The sequence below is a fragment of the Lepisosteus platostomus genome, chromosome 6 (assembly GCF_059453375.1).
Source record: "Lepisosteus platostomus isolate fLepPlt1 chromosome 6, fLepPlt1.hap1, whole genome shotgun sequence".
Classification (NCBI taxonomy): Eukaryota; Metazoa; Chordata; class Actinopteri; order Semionotiformes; family Lepisosteidae; genus Lepisosteus; species Lepisosteus platostomus.
The window spans coordinates 9122277-9146211 of record NC_142616.1 but is presented as its reverse complement, the minus strand read 5'-3'; the positions used below and the strand labels follow the sequence as shown (position 1 = coordinate 9146211).

The following is a 23935-nucleotide window of genomic DNA, read 5'->3' as shown; positions in this document are numbered from 1 at the left end:
GTACGCGTACCACAGTTTGAGAACCACTGGTCTAAGCTATTTACAGTGGTGAGACAAGAAAGAGACTGGGAGACCATTTCAAGGAACACGTCATGGCTGTGAGGTTCAAAGATCTCTCTAAACCCATAGTTTCTCATTTCAGTTCTAATGGCCATAATCATACTGATCTCTCTGTCTCTGTTCTCACACAGGGGTTTTGGAACTCCTATAGCAGAAAGACATCCTAAACCAAAATGATCCTGAAAGTGAAACTAGGACGATACCTTCCCCGTTCTCCCAAAGACAGACTCGTTTCCTTCTAATCCTCTCTATTCATCTGCAGGTTTAGACTTCACACCTCTCTTCACCCCTCTCTCGACTTCGCGCCACCTGAGTGTCGATTCTGCTCCTCTCCTGCTCCCGCCTCCTCTCCACTCCCGGCTTCTGTTCTCCCCTGCTTTATCTACTGCCGGTTTTCTTCTCTCCCTCACACCTGAAGAAGGCTCCACAACCGAAACGTTGTGTGTCTTTTCTTTTCAGCGTGAAATAAACCTTCACCTGTTCTTTCATATATACAGTAAGTGTTGCACTCTGGACTTCCTGTAGCGCATCTCTCTTGTATCCCTTCTGCGACCCCATCTGCACCCCTGCAACAACCGCCAAGCTCAACGCTGGCAATACAGCTATGCCAAGTATACTCTGCATATCTCATCTCTCTCATTACCCTCTTATTAGGATCTAACCAAACCACTGAAATATTTAATAGAGCACAATCATCCAGCTAGATCTGGGCAAGGGATGCTACAGTGATGGCTCTGTGTTTCAGCCATTGTTATGTGAATTTAAAACATAATTCCTTTAACAGTATTCCTGCTGATCCATTTATTTGATTTTACAGGGAATGCTCAAGCCCCCTCTGGCTGAGTTCCATTACCCGAAAGTCTACAGGTTCTTATGACAGGAGCGAACTGAGAGATGTAATCTTGTGAAAGGAACTAGTTATTTTCTCATGTAATGGAGTTCAAGCACTGAAATAGTTAAAGAAGCAATATCAGCATACAACTCTGCTGTGGCAAGAGTGTGGTGAAGTAATCTGCTGTCTAGGGAGTAGCACTGTGTGTCCTCAGAGCCCATGAGAAACTGGGATCGAATCTCAGCAGGGGCGGGGCAAATCTACCAGCATTACGCTCGATTTATGAAAGTGTACGCGTTTAGACTCCTGGAAGAGGTGCACTTTCAAGTGCCCGATGTGCACTTTCAAAACCTGTAGCCATAAAAAGGGTGGGGAAGATTGTGTGGGAGATTGAACGCTCTTGTAAACCTAGGCAGTGATGTCACCAGAGCAGCCTCATGTTATACTATAAGCTAAGTTACACTCCAGCTGTCCGCACTCCCTCAAAACTCCAAAGTTAACTCAGTGAGCGATAGGTGATAGCCTCTATAAACAATCCATTTTGACTTGTTTCATTCCTAAAAGGAGTCAAAGCAAATGTTCTTGTGCACACTGGTTCTCCACAGGCTGAGCTGGGCGTTACACAAGGAAAGATGGAACAGACGATCAAGGACAGACAGGAGAAGGTGGACGAAATCAAGGAGCTGATAGATCTCAGCAAAGTGAGTCCTGTCCAGTTCTTTAGCAATGGCTATCGATTGGAGTTCTGCAGGGCTCAGTGTTGGGGCAAATGACCACCAACTGAATAATCTTTGAACAGTGGTTCCTTATCTTTCTGAGCAAGCCAGATCTTTAGAGAAATGTTCTACTTGTGAACATTATGTCCTTTATATATGAATTCCCTGTCCTTGAATTGTATGAGTACATAATTCCGCATTAGTTTTTTGCCACTAGTGTAGTGGACAGTAATTGCAGTACATGCATGCTATCTCTCACTGGGAATTCCCTGCAAATACAGCTTCATCATCATACTTTCCAGTGGGATCATGCAGTAGTCTAAAGAAAACACCTGGGCAGTTTCTCTGTTCTTCTGCAGAGGCAGAATATAGTCGCAATCTGTTTATATATTGTAATATTTCTTTCTTTAACACACAAGACATCCACCAATAAAGAAATTGAGGACATCAAGGAAGTCTTTCAAGCAGTGATCTGTGCTGTGCAGAAAGCCCAGGACGATATAATCAAGCCCATGGAAGAGAAGCAGAAAGAGGTAGAGGGAGAGGCAGAAGGGCTCATTAAAGAGCTGGAGGAGGAAATTACGGAGCTCAGGAAGAGAATCTCTGGGCTGGAGGAGCTCTCTTCAAATGAGGACCACATCCACTTCCTTCAGGTGATACGAGAGAAAGAGATGGGACATGCATGGCACGAATGTTACCAAAAAAAACAATATTTCCATTTAGAGTCCTCCAAAGTGACACCACATTCTCCTTTCTTTCCTGCCACAGAACATCCCCTCTTTGCAGCCCCCTCCAAAATCCAAGGACTGGTCTGACATCACTGTCGATACTGACCTATGTCTGGGGACTGTAAGGACCCCAGTGTCCGAATTGCTGGAAAGCATCAACGAGGAGCTTGAGAAACTGTCTGCCATTGGTAGGTAGATGTACCATTGTAAATCGCTTTCAAAGTGACATTTTGGGGTGGAGTGGTGGCTCTGTGGCTAAGGATCTGTGCCTGTGGCTGGAAAGTTGCCAGTTCAAATCCTGCAGCTGGCAGAGGAATCCTACTCTGTTGGGCACCCAACTGCTCCAGGGGTGCTGTGCTCTGACCCCAAGCTTCTCTCTCCATGTCTGTGTGTCTCATGGAGAGCAAGCTGGGGTATGTGAAAAGACAAATTCCTAATGCAAGAAATTGTATAGGGTTAATAAAGTGATGTTATTATTCTTATTATTTAAACTTTCCTGCTACAGAAAACAACACATGCAACAGCAAATGAGCACATGCCCACTTAGTCCACAAGGATTTGTGCAGAACAAGAGTGAAGCATAGTGGGGGGCTCAGATCTTTCTTCACAAGCTTCACAGGTGCAATTCAGTAGGATAATATGAATTTCTAACTTGGGAAATATATCTGCAATGTACAAGTTCTTTCATTGGGTTACTTAAACCACCATATATGGAGCTCATTAAGATAGAAAAGAAGCTTATTGTACAACTGAGTCTCAGGAAGTTCTGGCAGAGGCAGACGTGATTAATGGGAACCACTGTTACTCATGCCTGCTGCTTGTAGGCATTAGAAGACTCATGTAGATATGTTGGGCAGCACAGTGTTGCAGCGGTCAGTTTTGCTGCCTTGTGGCACTGGGGAACTGGACTTAGTTCCTGGATTGTTTGTACGTTCTCCTCACCTGTGTGTGGTTGACTCCCGCAGCCCAAAGACTTGCTGGCTGGTTAATTGTCTTCTGTAGAATTGGCCCTGGTGGGACCGTGTGCACATCTTTGTCAGTCTGCCCCTTTTAATGGACTGGCATCCTGTCAATCCAGGGACTGAGTCCAGGGCCCCAGTGCTACAAGGCCGCAATACTAACCGCTGCCCCACTGTGCTTCTTTCTTTCTTACCAAAAACTCACACATTGAAATCTACCTCTACATTACATGTCAAAAAGCTCACTCCCCATAATTTCTATCCTTTTATTTCATTCTGTTGATGCATGTTTTTGCACATCTGATGTTGTTTTTGCACATTACCTGTAACCTTTTTGATGTTTTGCACATTGCCTGTTGTTGTTTTTTGCACACTGCCTGTTGTCTCTGTCTTTCTTACAATTGTACAATTGTATTGTTGTTTTTTTTGTACTACGTATCGCCTGAGAGCTAGCTATATAGCATTTCGTTATACCATATACCTGTTTATGAGTTCAATGACAATAAACTTGAACTTGAACTTGATCCTGTCTGGGGCAGATCCTGCCTTGCGGCTGTTGCTTGCTGGGGTTAGGTTCCGGTTCCCCCCACAGCCCAAAATGGGAACGAGCAGTTGGAAAAATGGCTGGACGTACATATCTCCATCCTCTGTGTCTTTGGTGCTGTTTGCATGGCTCATCACTTCACTTTTAAAGACTCTGACAGAACAGGAAGCTGCATTTTCCAACGTTCCATGTTTTCTGCCCTCTACACGATAATATCCCTGACTACGCATTTGTTATTTTTTCAGAACTGAAGAGGATTCGGAAGTACTCAGGTACGGTTGGCCGTCGGACTCCGCAGTCGTCAGATCTTTCGATGCCTTACCTGTGGAACCGCAGAACAATGTCTGTTTCTCTGCAGATGATGTGACGCTGGACTCCAGCACGGCCCACCCCAATCTCGTCCTGTCCGAGGACGGGCGAGAGGTGCAAGACGGGGACAAGCGCCAGGACCTCCCCGACAGTCCGCAGAGATACGACCTGTTTGGCAGCGTGCTGGGCGCCCAAGGCTTCTCCGCGGGGAGACACTACTGGGAGGTGGAGGTGGAGGAGAAGTCTGGCTGGGATTTAGGGGTTGCCAGAGAGTCTGTCAACAGGAAGGGGAACATCACCCTGAACCCAGAGAGTGGTTACTGGGCTGTTATCCTGTGGAACGGAAACCAGTACTGTGCACTGACCGACCCCCTGACTCTGCTGTCTGTGACCCCAAAGCCCCAGAAGGTGGGGGTGTATGTGGATTACGAGGAGGGGCAGGTCTCCTTTTACAACGTAGAGGCAAAATCTCACATCTACACTTTCACCGACACCTTCACTGAGAAACTCTACCCCTACTTCAGCCCCCACCTTCAACAGAACGGCCAAAACACAGCCCCACTGGTTATCTCTCATGTCAAAATCCACAAGAAATAGAGGCAATGGGTTCCTTTTCTACAGGGCATGATAATGCTCTTGCCTGTAGTACCTTCTGAAACATAATAATACTATACACTAGAATGGAAAATCCAAGTAACTACGACTACAGCAATCAGAAAAATCACATGATACAGTGCCCCTCCATACCATTTAATTTAATGTTAGATAAATACCATATGCATAATACCTTGAAATAGTTTTAATTCATCGTGACAATTGTTTCCCCACCCAATGACCATCAACATGTTCAATATGATTGTACATTATATTAACAATAACTGTGCAGTTCATTCTGTAATGAAAGCAGTCTCTCTGTAAAAAAAAAAGCTCCCAAAACCTGGAAGAACAATAGGAATGAAGTTAAAACATAAAGCTCCTTAGTAAAAAAAGCTGCTATAAGCTTCATATTGTAACTTCATAGGAAAAAGTCATCTAGATTTATGAAGAATATTTCAACTAAGGAAGACATCAACAGTTTATTGCTGTCACTGTGTTAATCATACATATATGTGCATCTGGTATTTATATAACATTAAAAAAATCTATATAACTATATAAAATAATAATAGATATACAGTATATGTGTGCAGAAGGAATTGAACGATTCCAAAAACAGGTAGCTGGATTTGGCCTCGAGCACCTCTACTATAATCAGCGTGCTGAAATACACTGTTCCACTTTGTATCTGAAAGTAAGGTACAGTACTGTGCCAGGCACACATTATTCTTTTGTTTTACTGGATAAATGAGAACTACTTTGCAATGACAGATCCCTAGAGATCCAGTTACACAGCAGGGCAATCTGGAGCAATCGGGAGCAATCTGAGCACTTTGGTCAGGGGTATAACAGACGTATCACAACTGGGACATCAGTTCAAGGAATTGGACCTCTTTTCCAGAGTTGGTGCCCTGAGCTGAGTATAGTCTGTTTTGCCACAACATGGCGAACTAAGAGAAGCAGATATCTGGACTCATGATGTACTCAAGGTAACCAAGGGGCAGCTGCAGAGGTGGAGTTGGGATGCAAAAGTCACAAGCAAGGGAGAGGGAGATATCGCATTTGGCATTTATACAGTAGCATTTGGTGGAGGAAGAACGAAGGGAGTGATTGCTAATCACTGATGGCTGGGGATGATTGAGCGTGGTTGTTGTCATCCCTCCCAAACTTTAGTTAAATAAACTCCATTTGGAAAGATGGAAATAAATGGCTTTAAATGCATATGGTAATGTGCTCAAGGCAAACTTTAAGATGATACGGAATATAACTGTAATGGTAGCAGAAATTTCAGTTCTCTCGGGTGTTAGAGATCTATCTTCCTCTTGTTACAAGCAAGACGCAAATATCATTTCCTTGTCCGGTGTGCTGTTACAACCCTCCAACTCTCGTTTCTGCCTTTACTTTGTAAATTTACTTCAGTGTTCAAATAAATCCAGCGTAAACTGCTTTGTCGTTTGTCATTTCTTACCTACAGAGGCTTAACAAAGCCTAGGAAATAAGTTGGTGCCTATTTACTCTTCTGAATCAAAGCATTGATTGAATACTTCATTACTAATCAAATTTCATTAGAACAACATACTCTGATTTTGGTCAGCTGTATTTTCACGTCTGTTGTTGATTGTTAGTACTACTACTAATAATAATAATCCTTAAGCTTTACAGGTAATGGAGAGCTCCTCCAACACCACCAGTGTGCAGCCCCACCTGGATGATGCTCCAGTACTCTCCCCACACACCAGCTCTCAGTGGGGAGGAGAGCAGAGGGATGGAGCCAGTTCAGAGAGGGGGATTATTAGGAGGCCATGATTGGTAAAGGCCAGGGGGGAAATTAGGCCAGGACACCAGGGTAACACCCCAACTCTTTTCAAGAAACCCCCTGGGATTTTTTATGATCACAGAGAATCAGGACCTCGGTTTAACATCTCATCCAAAGGACAGCACCTTTTTTATTTTTTTAAAACACATAAAATTAAAACATACTAATATAATTATATTTAAAAGGGGATATATACTCCCTTCTCCCCTTGGGTCTCCACACTGTAAATTTGTTGGCATGTATTTTCCCATCAATTAGTCCCTCTCCTCTGACCATTTGTTCCCGAGTTACTTGGTATCAAATGTCCCACCTTTAGAAACATACAAGTTTCACCCTTAAAGATTTCCCCTCCCTCTGGGCGTTTCTGTTTCAGTTCTTATCTGTTACTGAACTGTCTTATGAGGCTAAACATTAAACCCAATTAAAAACTTTTACATCTTCCCCTTAGGACTTTGTTATCATGTGTAGATATGAAATTTTCTTTCATTTTTCTTTAAAGACGACTTCATGCAGGTAAGTTTTTGATTTCTCTATTCCTTGAATGAGTCAGTTGTTACTCTTTCTATCTGATATTAAGAGAAGAAATGACTAAAGTTGTTCGCTTTGTTCACTTTGACTCTGTTCACACCAGATGCAAAGCTTAAACTCAAACTGTAACATTTTGGTGCCTTTCCTCAGCAATTCGGGTCTCTTACGGATTCTGCGGATACCCTTTTAAAACTGTTCCTAATGAAATTGGTTTTGCTTTCTTTTCAGCTACAAGGTTATTGTTGCTTTTCAATTACCAGCAGAATGTCAAAAATTGTACTGGGAAGCATTAAAACTTCCTTCCACACACAAACACACGGTATCAGTAGTAATCCTCAATAGAAACAGAACAGAATTTAACTCAGATGCTGAGCAAAGGGAAAACAAAGTTTGCGCTAAATTAAAAACGAGTTAAAGCAGTAAAAAATGAAATAATGTTGGAACACAAGAAATACAAAGACAAGCTAGTGAAAAACCAGAAAGGATATAGGGGCTTTCCTGATCCTAGGAATAAAAGCCAACATTCTCTCTCTTTGGCTCAAACAATTAAAAAAGAGACTGAATACAAAAACATCTCAAGTTTTTGTTTGTTTTATTCTGAAAAAGTACCATTGACCATATTTTGTTTATTAAAATGTTTGAACTACAACCTTTCCTTGACAGGGTCCTGCAGGTAACATGGGAAGGCCCATTATTATTACAGTTTTATGGTCTATCATGTGACTTCTCTAGCTAAATATTAAGCCTAATAAAATCTGCAATTAGGCCTTCCCTATGATGTTTGTGGCTGAAGGTGTTTCTCTGTTTTAGAGCTCCACGTATTCAAGCAGTCTGGTTTTTTTGTTTGTTTTGAAAGAGTCCCTAGTTGTTCTCTCTGTCTGTTACCTAGAGATCAAATTATTTTAGGTTTATTCAGCATGTCTCTGTCTTAAGCCCACCTTCATAATTTGCTGAGACTGCATTTGGGCGATTGTCAGACATTCTCCGCCCTCCTCTACAAATTCACTTGACTCCTATTTAAAAAAATCAGATCGGTTATAATCGGTTATTATATAAGACAGCCAGGATGAAGTCGGGTTCGTTCCATAAGCACTGGTTTGTGAAGTGCTCTTAGCTTAGTTTTCGGTGACATCACCAAGAGCTTAGCTGTCACGATAACCAGCAGACACAGAGGTGCGATCAAGCCCCACGGGGCCTGTATGTGCTTGGTTCCTCCGAGACCACTGCTGAAGTGCACTGTGAATGATAACTTGAAAGGATCAGAACTCTGTGTGCTGTATCTTCCCAGGTGCACTATGGGAAACTCCAAAAGGGACTGCAGAATACTCTTCCTCTTAGTGTTCTCCTGTTTGGGAACATGTGATGCAGGTAAGAGAGTGGGGGGGGTGATTTGTCAAATTTGTAGGAGACTTATAGGTCACATTTGATTATTATTGCTGTCAAAGTATTTTAGAATGAGCCCAGCTGCACGCAGAACTACAGCAGACTACAGCAACAGGGCTCATGTGGCACTGAACCTTTTACAGTAAAAGGCATCATTGTCTTGGACCCTGAGTAGTCTCGAATTCTCCTGGCACCTCGTTCTTTTGGAGTTGCACTTCCTTAGGTAGCACACTGAAGCTCAGCAGGTGTGAGTCTGGTCAGTACCTGGATGGGAGACTCCTGGGAAAGCTAGGGCTGCTGCTGGAAGAGGTGTTAGTGGGGCCAGCAGGGGGCGCTCACCCTGCGGTCTGTGTGGGTCCTAATGCCCCAGTACAGTGATGGGGACACTGTACTGTAAAAAGGCACCGTCCTTTGGATGAGATGTAAAACCGAGGTCCTGACTCTCTGTGGTATCCTGGCCAAATTTCTCCCTTGTCTTTACCAATCATGGCCTCCTAATAACCCCCCTCTCTGAACTGGCTTCATCACTCTGCTCTCCTCCCCACTGAGAGCTGGAGTGTGGTGAGAGTACTGGAGCATCATCCAGGTGGGGGTGCACACTGGTGGTGGTGGAGGGGAGTCCCCATTACCTGTAAAGGACTCTGAGAACACTGTAAAAGTGTAAGGATTCATCATTATTATTGTTATAAGTTGGGAAAGTAGCACTGTTTCAGCCCTGAAGGCTGTAGAGTGGTGTTGGGTGACCCCAGTAGACTATAGAGTTGGTTGACCCCTGTAGGCTGGAGAGTGGTTGTGTTATAATCCCAGTGTTCCAGACGTGCAAAATGTTTGCAAGAAGGAAGTAAAACAACATCTTCAGACAAAATTAGAGGGCAGGCTCTCTCTAAGACTGGGCTTGAAGATACAACCTATGAAAAAGACTTAGGTGCTGATGGCAGTCTAATTTTTCTCCTCCAGGCAATGTGCACAAGAAATAAAAAAGGATATATATGAGTTCACGTAGGGAGCTGCGCCAGCATATGTAGGCTGCAGAGGAACAAGTAAATGGTGGTGTGGTGGCTCTGTGGCTTGGGCTCTGCCCCTGTGTCTGGGAGGTTGCTGGTTCAAATCCTGCAGCTGGCAGAGGAATCCTACTCCGCTGGGCCCCTGAGCAAGGCCCTTAACCCCAACTGCTCCAGGGGTGCTATACAATGGCTGACCCAGTGCTCTGACCCCAAGCTTCTCTCTCTCCCTCTTTGTGTGTCTCATGGACAGCAAGCTGGGGTATGTGAAAAGACAAATTCCTAACACAAGAAACTGTACTGTATATGGCCAATAAAAGTGATCTTTATTCCATGTTGAAAAGAAACAACATTTTACCTGTGAAGCCTTCTTCAGGTGTCAATTAGGATATATATATATATTTATATTATAGTTAAAAATGTAGAATTTATATCTAGTAATGTTATGCTCAAATTGTGCAATGCACTATAAACATCTCATTACAATACTGTATACAGTTGTGGTCAGCATGTTACATTTTATGTGAAATTTGTCTGCAGCAGCACACATTTATCCTGAATCATTCTGTCCATTTACTGCAAGGCTAATTAATACAATTCTACCTGCGATAATACTTCTGTCTTATGCTCAACTTGCTCTATTATTAGGCAAAAGGCTAAAACCTAAAAGAAACGTGATTTTAATCTCTGTAATCTGTGACTAAGGCTCACAACTTGGAGTAATTTCCAACTCATATCTCAAAAGGCATGCAGTTTTAATAAGGGCTACGGATTATGACGTGTGATCATTCAGGATCTTCCGATCTCTGTGTGTAGAGACACTAGGAAATAGCCTCTATGTAGACCTACAGTATAACACACTCCTTTCCTCCGGTCTCCCATAGGCCAGTTTAAAGTTATTGTCCCAGCGGAACCAGTGGACACCACTGTGGGCAGCAGCATCATTCTCCCCTGTTGGCTTTCCCCTGAAATGAGTGCCGCAGCCATGGAGGTGAGGTGGTTCAAAGAGAACTTTGACAACCTGGTCTTCCTCTACAAGGAGGGGAAGGAGACAGAAGGGTCAGCCTACAGGGGCAGAGTGAGGCTGTTCAGACAGGAGATGGAGAGAGGAAACGTGTCCCTGCTGCTCCAGAACGTCAGGATCTCGGATCAAGGCCTCTACAAGTGTCATGTCAGCAGTGTGGACTGGTACGAGGAGCCCCAGCTGCAGCTACGTGTTACACGTGAGTACAAGCGTAGCCTTGTCGTCTTCTGTCGGTACGTCATATATACTGATGGGAAAAAAGAAACGCAACAGCTCCTTCTCCACACTCTGGCCCCCCCGTCTGTGTGGAACAGGCTGAAGAGTGACCCATCCGTGAAGAGGACCTGATGCCACTGCTGACGAGTCCATCGCAGCCTCTGTCTGGCCCAAGCCAGTCGGGTGTGATGTCTAGGAGATGTGAGCAGAGGGCCTCTGACAGGTCGCCTTGCTCTGAGACCAGCAGCATGGAGCCTCACTGTCCTGTCACTGATGCGGGCATTGTGTCTGCCGGCAGTTTCAGCAGCAGTGCGATGGCAGATCTGAAACGATCTCTCAGATGGACCTGTCTGATGTGTCGGTCCTGCTCTGGTGTGGTCACTCGAGGGCGACCGGATCTTGGACAGTCATCTGTCCTGCCGGTCTGCTGAAACCTTCTCTGCAGTCGGGACACAGTGGAGCGGCTTACTCCATAGTGTCGGGCAACGCTGGCACATGACATGCCTGCCTGCAGCATGCCAATGGCCCTCTCCCTTGCTTCTGGTGACATTGGAGGCATTATGGAAATCACAGAAAACTGACTAAGTGTGGCCTTTTTCTTGCAGCGACCTAAGCTTTGAATTAAGGCTTTTTTAAAGGTGATTATTCCACATGGACCTCACTGGGTAAAAGTGCACCTAACGAGCTTTTGTGTGATTGGCAAGTTGCATAGCCTCACTGCACAAGATGTATCGCTGGTCAGAGGGCTTAAAACAAACTGACAACGTTTTGCGAAAGTACATAAGCTATAACTATAGTATTCCCATTCCAGAAAATGTTGCATTTCGTTTTTCCATCAGTATTTGTATGTTGATACGCTGAAGGTCAAATGTGAACTTCGCTACAGCCCTCTAATTTCTAAGTTCAAGTTCAAGTTGTTGTCTGCTGTGGCTATTTTACTTTCCCAAGTGGGAAAGTACAGTAGATCACCTAGTCTGACTCTGGACATGGATTAACTATGCTTCCGAAATTTGGAATTCCAGTAACCAAGTGTATGCTACAGTTAACATGCTGTACCACTGTAGCATCCCTGGGATATTTCAGCACATGGCAGCAAGCTGTACAAAGATACCCAAGCTCTGGAACTCTCTGCCCAAGGATATCAGAGAGTCACCTTCTCTAAACTCCTTCAAATCCAGACTCAAAACCCTCTTCTTCAGAAAAGCCTTTACTGAACTGGTTCCATTCTTCACCCCTCTGCTTTTCTTTGTCCCACCATCCACGGTCTCCTCTATATATTGTAATTGTGTTTTATCTTGTGTATTCTCCTTATTTATTGTTGTTGTCATCCTGTAAAGGACCCAATTGTGTGTTATTTTGTGTATTCTTCTTATTTATTGTTGTCATCCTGTAAAGTGCTTTGAGAAGCCACCTTTAAAGGCGCTATATAAAATAAAGTGTATTATTATTATTATTATTATTATTATTATTATTATTATTATTATTATTATATTATACACGTACAAGAGAAGGACAGCTGCAGCTCCGTTGGTGTGGGTTTCGTGAACTGCTGTCTTCCACAGTCATCACTGCCCTGCAGAAAGATGAGGTTGACGATCCTGCCCGGCAAGCCTGACAGTGTCCATTCCTTGCGTCTCCCTCAGATCAGTTCAAAGTCAGCATCTCGTCGCAAACTAAGGTCGCCGACCTGGGCAGCAGCACTGTCCTGGCCTGTCACATTGTCCCCGAAATGGACATCGGGGCCCTGGAGGTCAGGTGGTTCCGGCAGACGTTCAGCGACCTGGTCCATCTGTACAAAGCCGGGAGGGAGATGCAGGGGCCAGACTACAGGGGCAGAGTGAGGCTGCTGAAGATGAGGAAGGGGGACGTGTCCCTGCTGCTTGAAAGGGTCACGAACTCGGATAAAGGCATCTACACTTGCCACGTCAGCTCTGGGGACTGGTACGATGAGCTCTCCATGCAGCTACTTGTAACAAGTGAGTAGAACCAGTTACTTATAACAAGTGAGTAGAACCTTTTCTACTGTTGCTAATTGCTATTAATTGCATGGCCGAGGCTACTCTGTATGAGTGCTAAGAGAAACACAAAGCTTAAGGAAGCAAGTTAATAATAATTCCTTATACTTATATAGTGCTTTTCTGGACACTCCACTCAAAGCTCTTTACAGGTAATGGGGAATCCCACTACCACCACCACTGTGCAGCCCCACCTGGATGATGCAACGGCAGCCATAGTGCGCCAGAACACTCACCACACACCAGCTATCAGTGGGGAGGAGAGCAGAGTAATGAAGCCAATTCATAGATGGGGATTATTAGGAGGCCATGATTGGTAAGGGCCAATGGGAAATTTGGCCAGGACGCCAGGGTAACACCCCTACTCTTTTCGAGAAACACCCTGGGGTTTTTAATGACCACAGAGAGTCAGGACCTCGCTTATACATCTCATCCGAAGGATGGTGCCTTTTTACAGTATAGTGTCCCTTTCACTATACTGGGGCATTAGGACCCACATAGATTGCAGGGTGAGCGCCCCCTGCTGGCCCCACTAACACCTCTTCCAGCAGCAACCTTAGTTTTTCCCAGGAGGTCTCCCATCCAGGTACTGGCCAGGCTCACACCTGCTGAGCTCCAGTGGGGCTGCCAGCTGTGAGCTGTGAGCTGCAGGGGGATATGGCTGCTGGCAAGCTAGGAGCATTCTTAATTGCACGCTCTACGCAAGAGCTGTTCTTGAAGCAGTAAAACATGGATTCAGTTCATTTGGGAATTAATCCATCCAACCATTTTCTAACCCTCTTAACCAGAAGAGGATCATGAGGGAGACAGAGCCTAAACCAGCAACAAGTGGGAGCAATGAGGGAGGAGACGCCAGTCCATCACAGGGCACACACAGACAAGAATACGCATTCATGTGGAGAACATACCAACTCCACATAAGTACTCGTCCAGGAATTGAACCCAGGGTCTCTTCGAGACAGCAAAGCGAACTACTGCACCACTTTGCTGCCCATTCTTTAAAACCTGAAAGAGAGTGAACACCGACACACTGATTTTTGTTCTTTTTGCTACAGAAGCAGATAGTCCCCTATAAACAGTGCACATCACTTGCCAGGTTTTTTTGTTTTCCAGGGTTCATTAAACATTCCTTACTGTGTTTATGGCTGCGTGTCTGCAGCAAGATTGGATCTCTCTAGCGCCCCCTCTCTGTTGCTTTCCCACAGGCACATTTAAGCTCATTGTGCCGTCAGAGCCTGTGGCGGCCAGTGTGGACAGCGACGTTGTCCTCCCCTGTCAGCTGTCCCCTGAAATGAGTGCCACAGCCATGGACGTGAGGTGGTACAGAGAGAACTTTGAGAACCTGGTCTTCCTCTACAAGGAGGGGAAGGAGACAGAGGGGTCAGGCTACAGGGGCAGAGTGAGGCTGTTCAAACAGGAGATGGAGACAGGAAACGTGTCCCTGCTGCTCCAGAACGTCAGGATCTCAGATCAAGGCTCCTACACGTGTCACGTCAGCAGTGCGGAATGGTACGAGGAGCCCAAGTTGGGGTTACGTGTTAGACGTGAGTACAGATCTACGCTTTTCTTGGATGTCCTCTTTAAGATCACTTTATTGGCCCTATACAATTTCTTGTATTACGAATTTGTCTTTTCACAGACCCCAGCTTGCTCTCCATGAGACACACAGGCAGGGAGAGAAGCTTGGAGTCAGAGCACAGGGTCAGCCATTGTACAGCACCCCTGGAGCAGCTGGGGTTAAGGGTCTTGCTCAGGGGCCCAACAGAGTAGGATTCCTCTGCTGGCTGCTGGATTTGAACCAGCAACCTTCCAGCCACAGGTGCAGATCCTGAGCCACAGAGCCACTGCACTGCCCCTTCTGTGTTTTTAAAATTTTTTTCAAGAAAGGTTTTGGTACCTTTTTCAAAGTAGAAAAATATGTGGAAGGCCAAAGATTTTTTAGATCCATTGCCTTCCTCCAGTTCCTGGGCTACCACATTAGACAATCTCAGAGTCTTATTTAATGGAATTTACAACAAACATTCAGGAGCGGTGACATCAAGCTCACTTCTGCTTCATCACGTAACTCATCATCATTTCTGTTTCCACCCCCCACCCCCCCCCCAAAAAAAAGCAATTTAATATTGTTATGAAGTGTGTTTAAGAAGCTAGATACAATGGGTAACACCTGGCCTGCGTCAACATTTCCTCCTTCCCAGCAAGGGGATGTTTCCCAGATTCAAAGATCAAAGCCATCAAAGCAAGGTTACCCTGGTTTACCTAAGATAATGAAGTCCTAGATGGATGATTAAGTGACAAATCAACACTCAGGGGGGGACAGAGCATGAAACAGGCAGGTACAGAAGAAGATCAGGTGGGGAGCTGCTTCAGCATGCGTAGGCTGCAAAGGAACAAGTAATAGGTTTATTCCATGCTGAAAAGAGAAGAGAGAAAACACAACGTTTCGGCTGTGGAGCCTTCTTCAGGTGTGAGATACAGAAGAAGTTGAGGATAGAAGGAAAAACAAGAGACAAGAGAAGGGAAAGGTGCGAGCCTCTTGTCTAGATGACCTGGGAAAGATCAGATTCGAGCGAAATATTTAATGAGCTTGCTCTTGTGTGATTTGAGGGAACACTGATTTTCTGTGAATCAGAAAGTAAGAAGCAGTAAGAATCCCTTGATTAAAAATAGCCTTGGCTAAAATGGATAGTGGGTAGATTTCTAGAAGAGGCTGATTAGTTCTCATTATATTTTGTGTCATCCGGATTGACAGAGAGAGATTTAACAACAGGTTGTATTCTAGTTAGTTTAGGAGGCAGCTTATCTCTTCTTTTCGCCTTTGTGGGCGTTATTTAAAAGTCGAACACTTGGTAGCAGTCCAGGGTTTTGCTAGGTGGTTAAAACGTTAGGCCTCTGGGACTCCTTATTTGCAAATTTGCAATGAGCGTAACCTGTGTGTTGGATGTTTATGTAGTGAGTGTATTGTCATTTTTAATAAATATATGAATTCTTAATCTTTTCACCATTGTTGTGTCAGAGAACAAACACTGAGAGGCACTCATATACCAACCACACAGGTATATTTTGGGCAAATTAATTTAGAAGTTGGGGGTTTTGATTATTTAATTTACATATTGATTAATCCTCTCACGGATTCCTGATATTTCTCTAGTTTCTTAATCCCCTATTTGTAACAATATCATCCGTAAACCTTTTCTCCATCCCATTCAACTTCCGCACCAATCCTCCAACCCAGCTCCACATGTATCTGTTGTGATCACTTATTTACTATCGACAATTTGCTATTTCACTAAAAGGACAAATATAGGCTTGATTTTTGCCATATTTTTGCCAATAGAATGGCACACTACAGATTTCTCCTATCATGCTGTCAGGGATGTCGGAAGGGTATGCCGTGGAAGGACAAGGAGAGCAGTAGAGACCCTATGCGTAGCGGTAAAAGGGGGCAACACGGGGGTTAGCCCAGGCTCAGGGGGGCGGACGATGTCGGTCTAGAAACCTATGCTCTCAGGCCACGGACGTGGGGTGACCTGGTATCAGATGGGTCTCAGGACATCCACACCCTCAATGCTGACCCAGGAGCAGAGCAGATACAGGAAGTAAATAGGCTACATAACAAGACCCACCGGAAAGACATGAATAATCACAGGGAACTAGGAACGGGACAGAAGAGCAGCACCCTTTAGGTGTCCTGCCTCCACCCATTTGATGACACTGAAGGTTTTTGTCCATAGAGGATTAGGTATTATATACAGAGATTACTGCTGTTAACTTCTGATCCTTCCACAGGCCAGGGCAGTAGGCCCGAGATAGAAATTGGAGAAATAAAGAAAGACTCTCTGAAGCTGACTTGTCACTCCGAGGGCTGGTTTCCCGAACCCCAGATGTTCTGGACAGACAAGGGTGGGAGAAAACTCTCTTCGGATGTGAAGCCAGCCAGTCAGCCCAGCAAGGACAGTCCCTACTCCATCACCAGTCACTTGTACATGAAAAAGACCGACAACGAGGGTGTGGTCTGCATGGTGGCCCAGCAGGAGCAGAAGATAGAATCTGGGTCACGACTCAGAATCAGCGGTAAGTCAATTTGCTTGAAGAGGCCCCAGAAGGAAAGCTTCTAGTGCTCTTCAAATGTACACTATGTTTATACCTCTTACATTCTTTGTACCCAGTTCTTAATCCTTATATCCTTAGTCATAAATTTTCAGGATATGAACCAAGCTTCTAGTTCCTTCCCTTGAGCAGATGTCCCCGCCTGTGTACAAATACAGGTCATTCATACTGCCTTCTCAGACGTCCTCAGGATATAGCACTCATTCTCTCTACCTCCGCCTCGTGGTCCCTTGGTATCTTACAGTCAGATCTACTTCGAGTCAAAGAATGGTTGTCCCTTTGCAAAATGAAGCAAACACATAAAGCCATGTTCTGTTCTATGTAGTTCTTGGATTATCAGAGAGTTTTTTAATTGAGAATTGCCAGTTCGATTTTTCTTATACGCACCCTACTTGGAACAACCAGTTGTGGGTTTTTCACGTCTTATTTCATGGGTACAAATCTGGAGAAAGGAGAAGGAGAAAGTCTAGGCAGACTCCTGCAATCCACGTAAGGTTTGAGTTTATGTGTGAACACAGTCCTGTAACAGTAATCAGAGTCCACATTCAAACCTACATCATCTGTGTCATATTGCTCCAGATGCTTTTGGATGAACTCCCTGTAAGGTTAGCAGGGGACGAGTCTTAGAAGGAAGGTATTTTCCAAAAACAAATTACTCTGTGTCCTCGATATCCAACTTGACCTCCTCAAGATGTCTGATCAGATTCCCAAGATGGCTGCCCAGGAAAAGCTCTCCTGGTCATCAGCGAAACACAGAACAGGTGTGTTTTCAGACAGGCTATATAAATCGAGCACAGACACATCGATGATGCTAAAGGCACTGAGGTGGATGTATGGAGGACAAACAGAGGCGTGGAGAGAAAGAAAGTTTTGGAAGGAAACATAATTGGAACATTTGTGTAGAGAGTTTAATGAAGAGAAGAAACTTGGGGTATGTGGTCTTAAAATGACTGGTTAAATGTGAATGAGATCGGAATGTGGATTACAAAGGAACACAGGTACTATTTTTTTCAGTGGGATATATGTTTGGCCTTGAGCACACAGTCCATTTCTCCCCCGTTTCTACAGGACAAATAATTAAATTTTACATTCAGTTTCAGAGTTGGGCATTTGTTTTGTTTTACCTCCATCCACATTATCCGTCCATCCCTCTGTGACACCGTGATCCTTACTGAATGAGCCACTTGGTACTCTGCTCTAAGTTACTTAACCCGATAAAGGCACATTCTGGGAGTGTGGGATGAAAACTGCGATCTGAAAATCGCTAGTTGAAGTCTGGGTCAAGTCACTACCAGACAGCGACATGAGATTCCCCATACAGCAGTGCGCAGTTGTCCAAGTGCAGGGATCAATCTGGCTCTTTCCGATAAACATCAAACCCTGTGAATTGCAGTGAATCCTGTCCATGTTCCCCCCAATCGGGATTAACTCTCCTGTCAGGCGCGATGGAGATTACATGTCAAATGACGAATAGCTTATGTGGTTGTGTCACAGGAGCATGGTCACCAGCCTCCTTCTGTCTTGAGTGGATACAGGAGACAATTATACAGATAGATGCTTCTTGAAGCCATTCCAAAATGGGATAATTGAACAAAAGTTTTTCTTGCTGTTTTGCCCATCAGTTTTAATATAAACTTCCTTCTTTATTTCAGACACGTTCTTTGAAAATATCCATCCAGAGAGATACCATCTTTCTGCTTTTCTATTACCGGCTACGCTGGTCCTGGTGTGCTTGGTGGCTGTTGGGATCTTTGTTAAAAGAAACAAAGAAGGTACCTCATTGCCAGACATCCATCCGCTGTAATGTATATGATTAATTAGCTCTAACCATTTCTTTACATTGGTTATTACTTTGCAGATGTATAGATCTTGCTTTGCGTGTAGTAGGTCAAAGAAACCATTCCCAGATTGCTGTTTGCCCTTATTAGGTTTAATTTTTATGGCACAGATGTACATGGTCCAACAAAGATCCAGTATGGTTCCCAATGGAAAAATCTCTCTGTCTTGCAGTGTTTTTAAGAGCAGGTACAAGTCACAATGCAATTTTAATAAGACAAGAAAAGTTCACAATGTTATGGACCATGCTGAATGATATATCATGTTTTTAGAGTAGAATGATCTGCAGTAGAAAAATAGTAAACCAAATTATAAAAGAAGGTTTTCAGGTTGATCGTAGTGTTTAAATGTGTAAAAACAAGACATTTCAGACAAAACTCCACCTTCGGCTGTTGACTAAAAAATAATTCTTAATTAAGTAAATGATTGTGAATACCTAAATGCTTGATGTCAGTAGTTTCTGCAGGACTATTTGAAAGTTGGTTTTATGCCCATGTCAGTGAATAGAAAATAGTCCATTTCAGAAAGACACACAAGGCTGCTGTCAGAAGTATAACTGTACTTCTTAGAAGTAGGAGTTATAGCCAGCAGCCATATCACTCTGCAACTCACAGCTGACAACCCCTGGAGCTCAGCAGGTGTGAGCGTGGTCAGTACCTGGATGGGAGACTCCTGGGAAAGTTAAGGTTGCTGCTGGAAGAGATGTTAGTGGGGCCAGTAGGGGGCATTCACCCTGTGGTCTGTGGGGGTCCTAATGCCCCAGTATAATGACAGGAACACTATACTGCAAATAGGAGTCATCCTTTGGAGTCTCCTGACTCTCTGTGGTCATTACAAATCCCAGGTTGTTTCTTGAAAAGAGTAGAGGTGTTACCCCAGTGTCCTGACCAAATTTCCCCCTGGTACTAATAATCCCCATCTCTGAACTGGCTTCATCACTCTGCTCTCCTAAGAACTGGTGTGTGGTGAGAGTACTGGAGCATCATCCAGGTGGGGCTGCACACTGGTGGTTGTAGTGGGATTCCCCATTACCTGTAAAGTGCTCTGAGTGGAGTGTCCAGAAAAGTGCTATATAAGTGTAGCCAACTGTTATAATGATTAATTATAACAGGCGAGCCTAGTTTCACCACAAACTATTCTTCTTAATTAAAGCATCTCTCGACGCCTCTGTGGGTGATCTGTACTGGATGAAGTGTATGTAGTGCAGTAGCTGCCAGGCAAACTCTTCAGGAGTTGGACTCTAACACGTCCCTTCCTTGTCTCTCACAGGAGTTCAAGGCTGCCGACTGCCGTCTAGTGGTTGGAGATAACCGTGTCTCACGGCGTGACACTGAGGCACACAAACACACCTCTTACAAACGCTTCTGCCCGTCAGCTTACATTGTATATACTGGAAAATCCATAGCGTGGTTTACTGGAGATAAAGGAGAGTGCATGACGATCTGTAATCGAGGTCTTTATTTGTGAGTGTTGGACCAAGAACTCCTTTCCGTTGAATTGGTGTTTCCCCTGATTCACGATTTGTTAAAGAAGTGTGTAAAAGTATAAAGGTGTTTTCTACAAACATTCTGTGGTCTGGTTAAAGAGGATCTGAACTGAAACCATGGGCGATAAGCTCATTAACAAGGTGATAACAAGGCAAACTCCTCTACTGTACAACACATTCCTACCCCCACCCTAAAACTGTACAGAATTCAGCATGGAGATTCCATAAGCTGACTTAGTCAAGAAGTAAACATGAGGCTCCTACATCTTAGAATCCAGGACTAGTATGTCCACAATCACTGGTTTTCTTCCATTAAACTGTACAAAAGCCCCTCAGCAAATCATGCTGAAAAATGCAGAAATAATGGATCTACAGAAGTAGAAGAGGCATTTGCTCAGGTTACAGACCCCAGGATTAGTCAGCAGTAGTTCTTACTCTGGGATAAGATAGAGGTGATTCATTCCGTTCAAGGTGGTTGTTAATTGATTGGATGAGAAATCACTGTGGCAAACCCTGGTTTCTGTCCTGTCCACCAGGGTAACAGGTGGTGAGGTCTGTAAATCTTCACCCCCACAACAATCATAACCCCCTGCCTAACTGAGAATCATAGCCTTGTATCGTATCTGTGCTGCTGTAGGCGTTACGTTCTACATCCCTCCTCTAGAGGGCGCTCCTACCCCCTTTCGGTTATGATTAATTTCTATTATTTCCTGATGCGAATCGTTTGCTTTTTGGTTCAAAGCCTAGCGTCTCTGCAGTTCCGGGCTCAGTAGTGGAAGATGGACGCCACAAGGCTGGCCTATTTCCCGGGTTCTCCGAAGGCAGGCTTTTTCCGCGGCGTCCTGACCTCCTGGGTCTGGGATCCAGAGTGCCTGGTTCCGTTATGTTTTTAGTTCCTGTTCCTGTGCCGGTTCCGACCAGGTTCCCCCTTTTAACTGTTTGTCTTGGATGGATCTCCCGGCTCTTGGATTATGGACTGCGCCCCGACTTCCCTTTTGAACTTCCTTGGACTTGGTTGCTACCTCATATCCCCAGTGCACCTGCTCACTACAGCCACCACCCCCTGTCTTGTCAACCCATCCTAACCCCGTTCTGCCTTCCTCCATTGTCTTTTACGGATTATACCGTCCACATAGGGTCTTTAATAACACACTCCACGGGAGTCAAAACCGGCTTTCGTGACAGTAGGCACTGTCTCTTTGCTTGACACCACTTCCACCATATCAGGAGGGCACAGTCTAAATCAGCCCGATTTGAGAGTCCCTAAATTAAAATTCCAACTGTAAGGAGGTGGCGAACCTGCAGCAGGAAAGAGTTTTGATGAACAAGCAGGAGAAGACGAGGAACCTGCCTCAATGCCTGAAGCACCGATGGAAACACACCGCTTGTGACTTCACATGAGAGAACAAAACCACCGCTGAACAGGGCACAGCGACTGGACAGTGGACTGACACTAAAACCCCAGTCAAACAGGACAAGTGTGCAGTAACTGTCTAAAATCAGGCCAAGACAATATACACGTATTTTGGGGGTGTTTTGGGTGGGGAGGAGTTTTGTTTTTCAGTATGCTTCGCCTTCTGATGGAACGGGAATGGTTACAAACATCCCAGAAATAAACTCCACTGGAATATGAGCTATGTTTTCTTTTCTGGCAATAAGTTTACCACATTTAGTTATCACCGTCATGAATTGAGTTACAGTACAACACAAGTCTCTCTTATTTATGATCCTTCTGTGGTCATGACTCCGAACACACTTCCATACTGTACACTTACTTTTCTGGGTAGTTTTGTTTTGTTTTTGTTTTTTCCCGTACCTGAAACACCTCTACTCGACTCCTACAGTGAGCGTTTCAGTTCCTTTTCGTTAGTCGCCGTGCTCCCTCTGCTGGGCATTTTGTAGAACAACATCACTTACTGACGAGACGTGTCAGCGTTTCAGAAGCAGGTGTCAGTGGAAAAGAGGGTAGACTCCTTATTTCGGTTTCCGAAACCGAGACATACAGTAGCAGTTGGGGGAAATGAAATAAACGGGGACTACTTATTCAGACTCACTATTTCAATAAAAACTTGTCCCATGGATTTATTTCTTGGGTACCGTTCTCTAACACGTTACAATAAAAACAGCCAAATTTGTTGTTTTGTCATTTTATAACCACGCACTAATTGTGTTTTTTTAAACTATCACGACTGGGCTATCACTAGAGACTTATGCACGACTCCTAGAGACCAGACACGCATTCAGGGTAGTTAGTAATTATTGAACGCCGTAAAGGTTATTATTAAAATATTTATTATAAAAAGTGGAGAAAACGTATATACAGTACTGGTCAGCTACGACAATTGGACTCTACTGCCCCCAAAAAGGACAAATTTGACCTAACTAAAATAGAATAAAATAATTAAACTAGGCTAATGACAATATGCAATAATTATGATGGAAAATCAGACGTCGCCATCACTATATTATTATAAATAGAATAACGATTAATTAAAATCATTATGTAATTAGATTTTATTAACTGTTCTAAAAGTAACTATTAATAATTGCAAATAACAGTTAATGATTCATGGTTATTTTAGTGAATAATTGTTATACAGTATTGTCCTAGCATTGTTGTTAACGTTAATTATATTATTATCAAATGAATATATAAAATATGAGTGTTATTTGCATTTAAATAATATCTTGACGTTATTATGTAATTGTATATTATTGAATTAGTATAAAATCATTTAGATTGGATAATTATTATAGATCGTTATATTAGTGGTGTTTTCGATAGTTGAACACGTGGATATTGTACCGTAGATTCTGTATGTATATTATTATATACTGTACAAATGTCACCAATTAAAGATTTTCTTCTGTAAATTAACAATTGGAAACTACTTCATGTATTTTTTAGAGCGTACTTTTACTTCATCATTTTAATCGCTTCTATTTTACATCTGTCACAGTAATTAAATGTGCTTGTTCGAAAATACACATCAAGCTACAATGAATTGTATTAATTAACTCATCATATTTTTTTAAGAAACATATTTTTTTTAAACGTACTGTAGATAAATATTTTGTTTTAGTTGCAGTACGGTGTAAAGTTGATAATACAGCTCTCAGTAAACGCCTATAGCTTATTGTACCGATAAGGAAATCATCCGAGCTAGCTAGAAAACATGATAGACAAACAACACACTATTTTGACAGGTGAGAATTGTGAATTGTCTTGTTCCTGGTCAATCAGACGATTCGCCATTTTGTTTCCTCCGGAAAAGACAGATTCCCGACTAATCCTCATTAGTGGGAACATAGTTTAATTTAGCTGTTAAGCGAAAGTAAAACAATGTTTTACTGCAAATAGAATAGTATATAGTGTAAGCATGTACAGTATTTAATTTGGTATTAATCTGAAAAAGTGCTGTTCTGCATATTTTATTTGCTAACACGTTTTCAGAAATTGTCAGCTCTCCCCTACAGATTGGTACCTATTTAAAAATCGGCCCATCTCAGTTGTTATAATTCAACGCAGCGAGGATGAGGTTGGGCTCATTTCCAGATTTCGACTGCTCTCCTGTAACATCTCCTGTACACTGATTTATAAAGGCCAGGTAACGAAGTACCTTTAGCTAGTTTTCAATGAAGAGCTCCGATTAGAAAGAAGTGATCAGTATTATACCTACTAATGCTCGCAGAGCCCGTGGAATGTGACAGTTACCAGATATATAGTATATTGAGATACATATTCTAGGATGAGAGAGAGAGAGATTCTGAGGAG

The 23935-nt window shown here is 43.6% G+C and overlaps 2 protein-coding genes across 2 annotated transcripts in view; both read left to right on the top strand.

The window, feature by feature from the left end:
- Window positions 1–6190, top strand: part of LOC148660058 (uncharacterized) — a 30271-nt gene extending 24081 nt beyond the window's left edge. Inside the window, exons 9-13 of the mRNA XM_088638136.1 lie at window positions 1498–1593; window positions 2028–2261; window positions 2377–2524; window positions 4085–4111; window positions 4198–6190. Of these exons, the coding sequence (XP_088494262.1) occupies window positions 1498–1593; window positions 2028–2261; window positions 2377–2524; window positions 4085–4111; window positions 4198–4745 (1053 nt within the window). The 3' untranslated portion in view covers window positions 4746–6190. The remainder of the gene's footprint in view (window positions 1–1497; window positions 1594–2027; window positions 2262–2376; window positions 2525–4084; window positions 4112–4197) is intronic.
- Window positions 6191–6935: 745 nt separating this feature from the next.
- Window positions 6936–23041, top strand: LOC148660057 (butyrophilin-like protein 2). The gene is made up of 8 exons (XM_088637640.1): window positions 6936–7074; window positions 8378–8457; window positions 10358–10696; window positions 12357–12689; window positions 13934–14272; window positions 16518–16802; window positions 18491–18610; window positions 19944–23041. The coding sequence occupies exons 1-8, from the start codon at window positions 7022–7024 to the stop codon at window positions 19982–19984; spliced, it is 1590 nt and encodes a 529-aa protein (XP_088493766.1). The 5' UTR covers window positions 6936–7021; the 3' UTR covers window positions 19985–23041.
- Window positions 23042–23935: the final 894 nt, after the last annotated feature.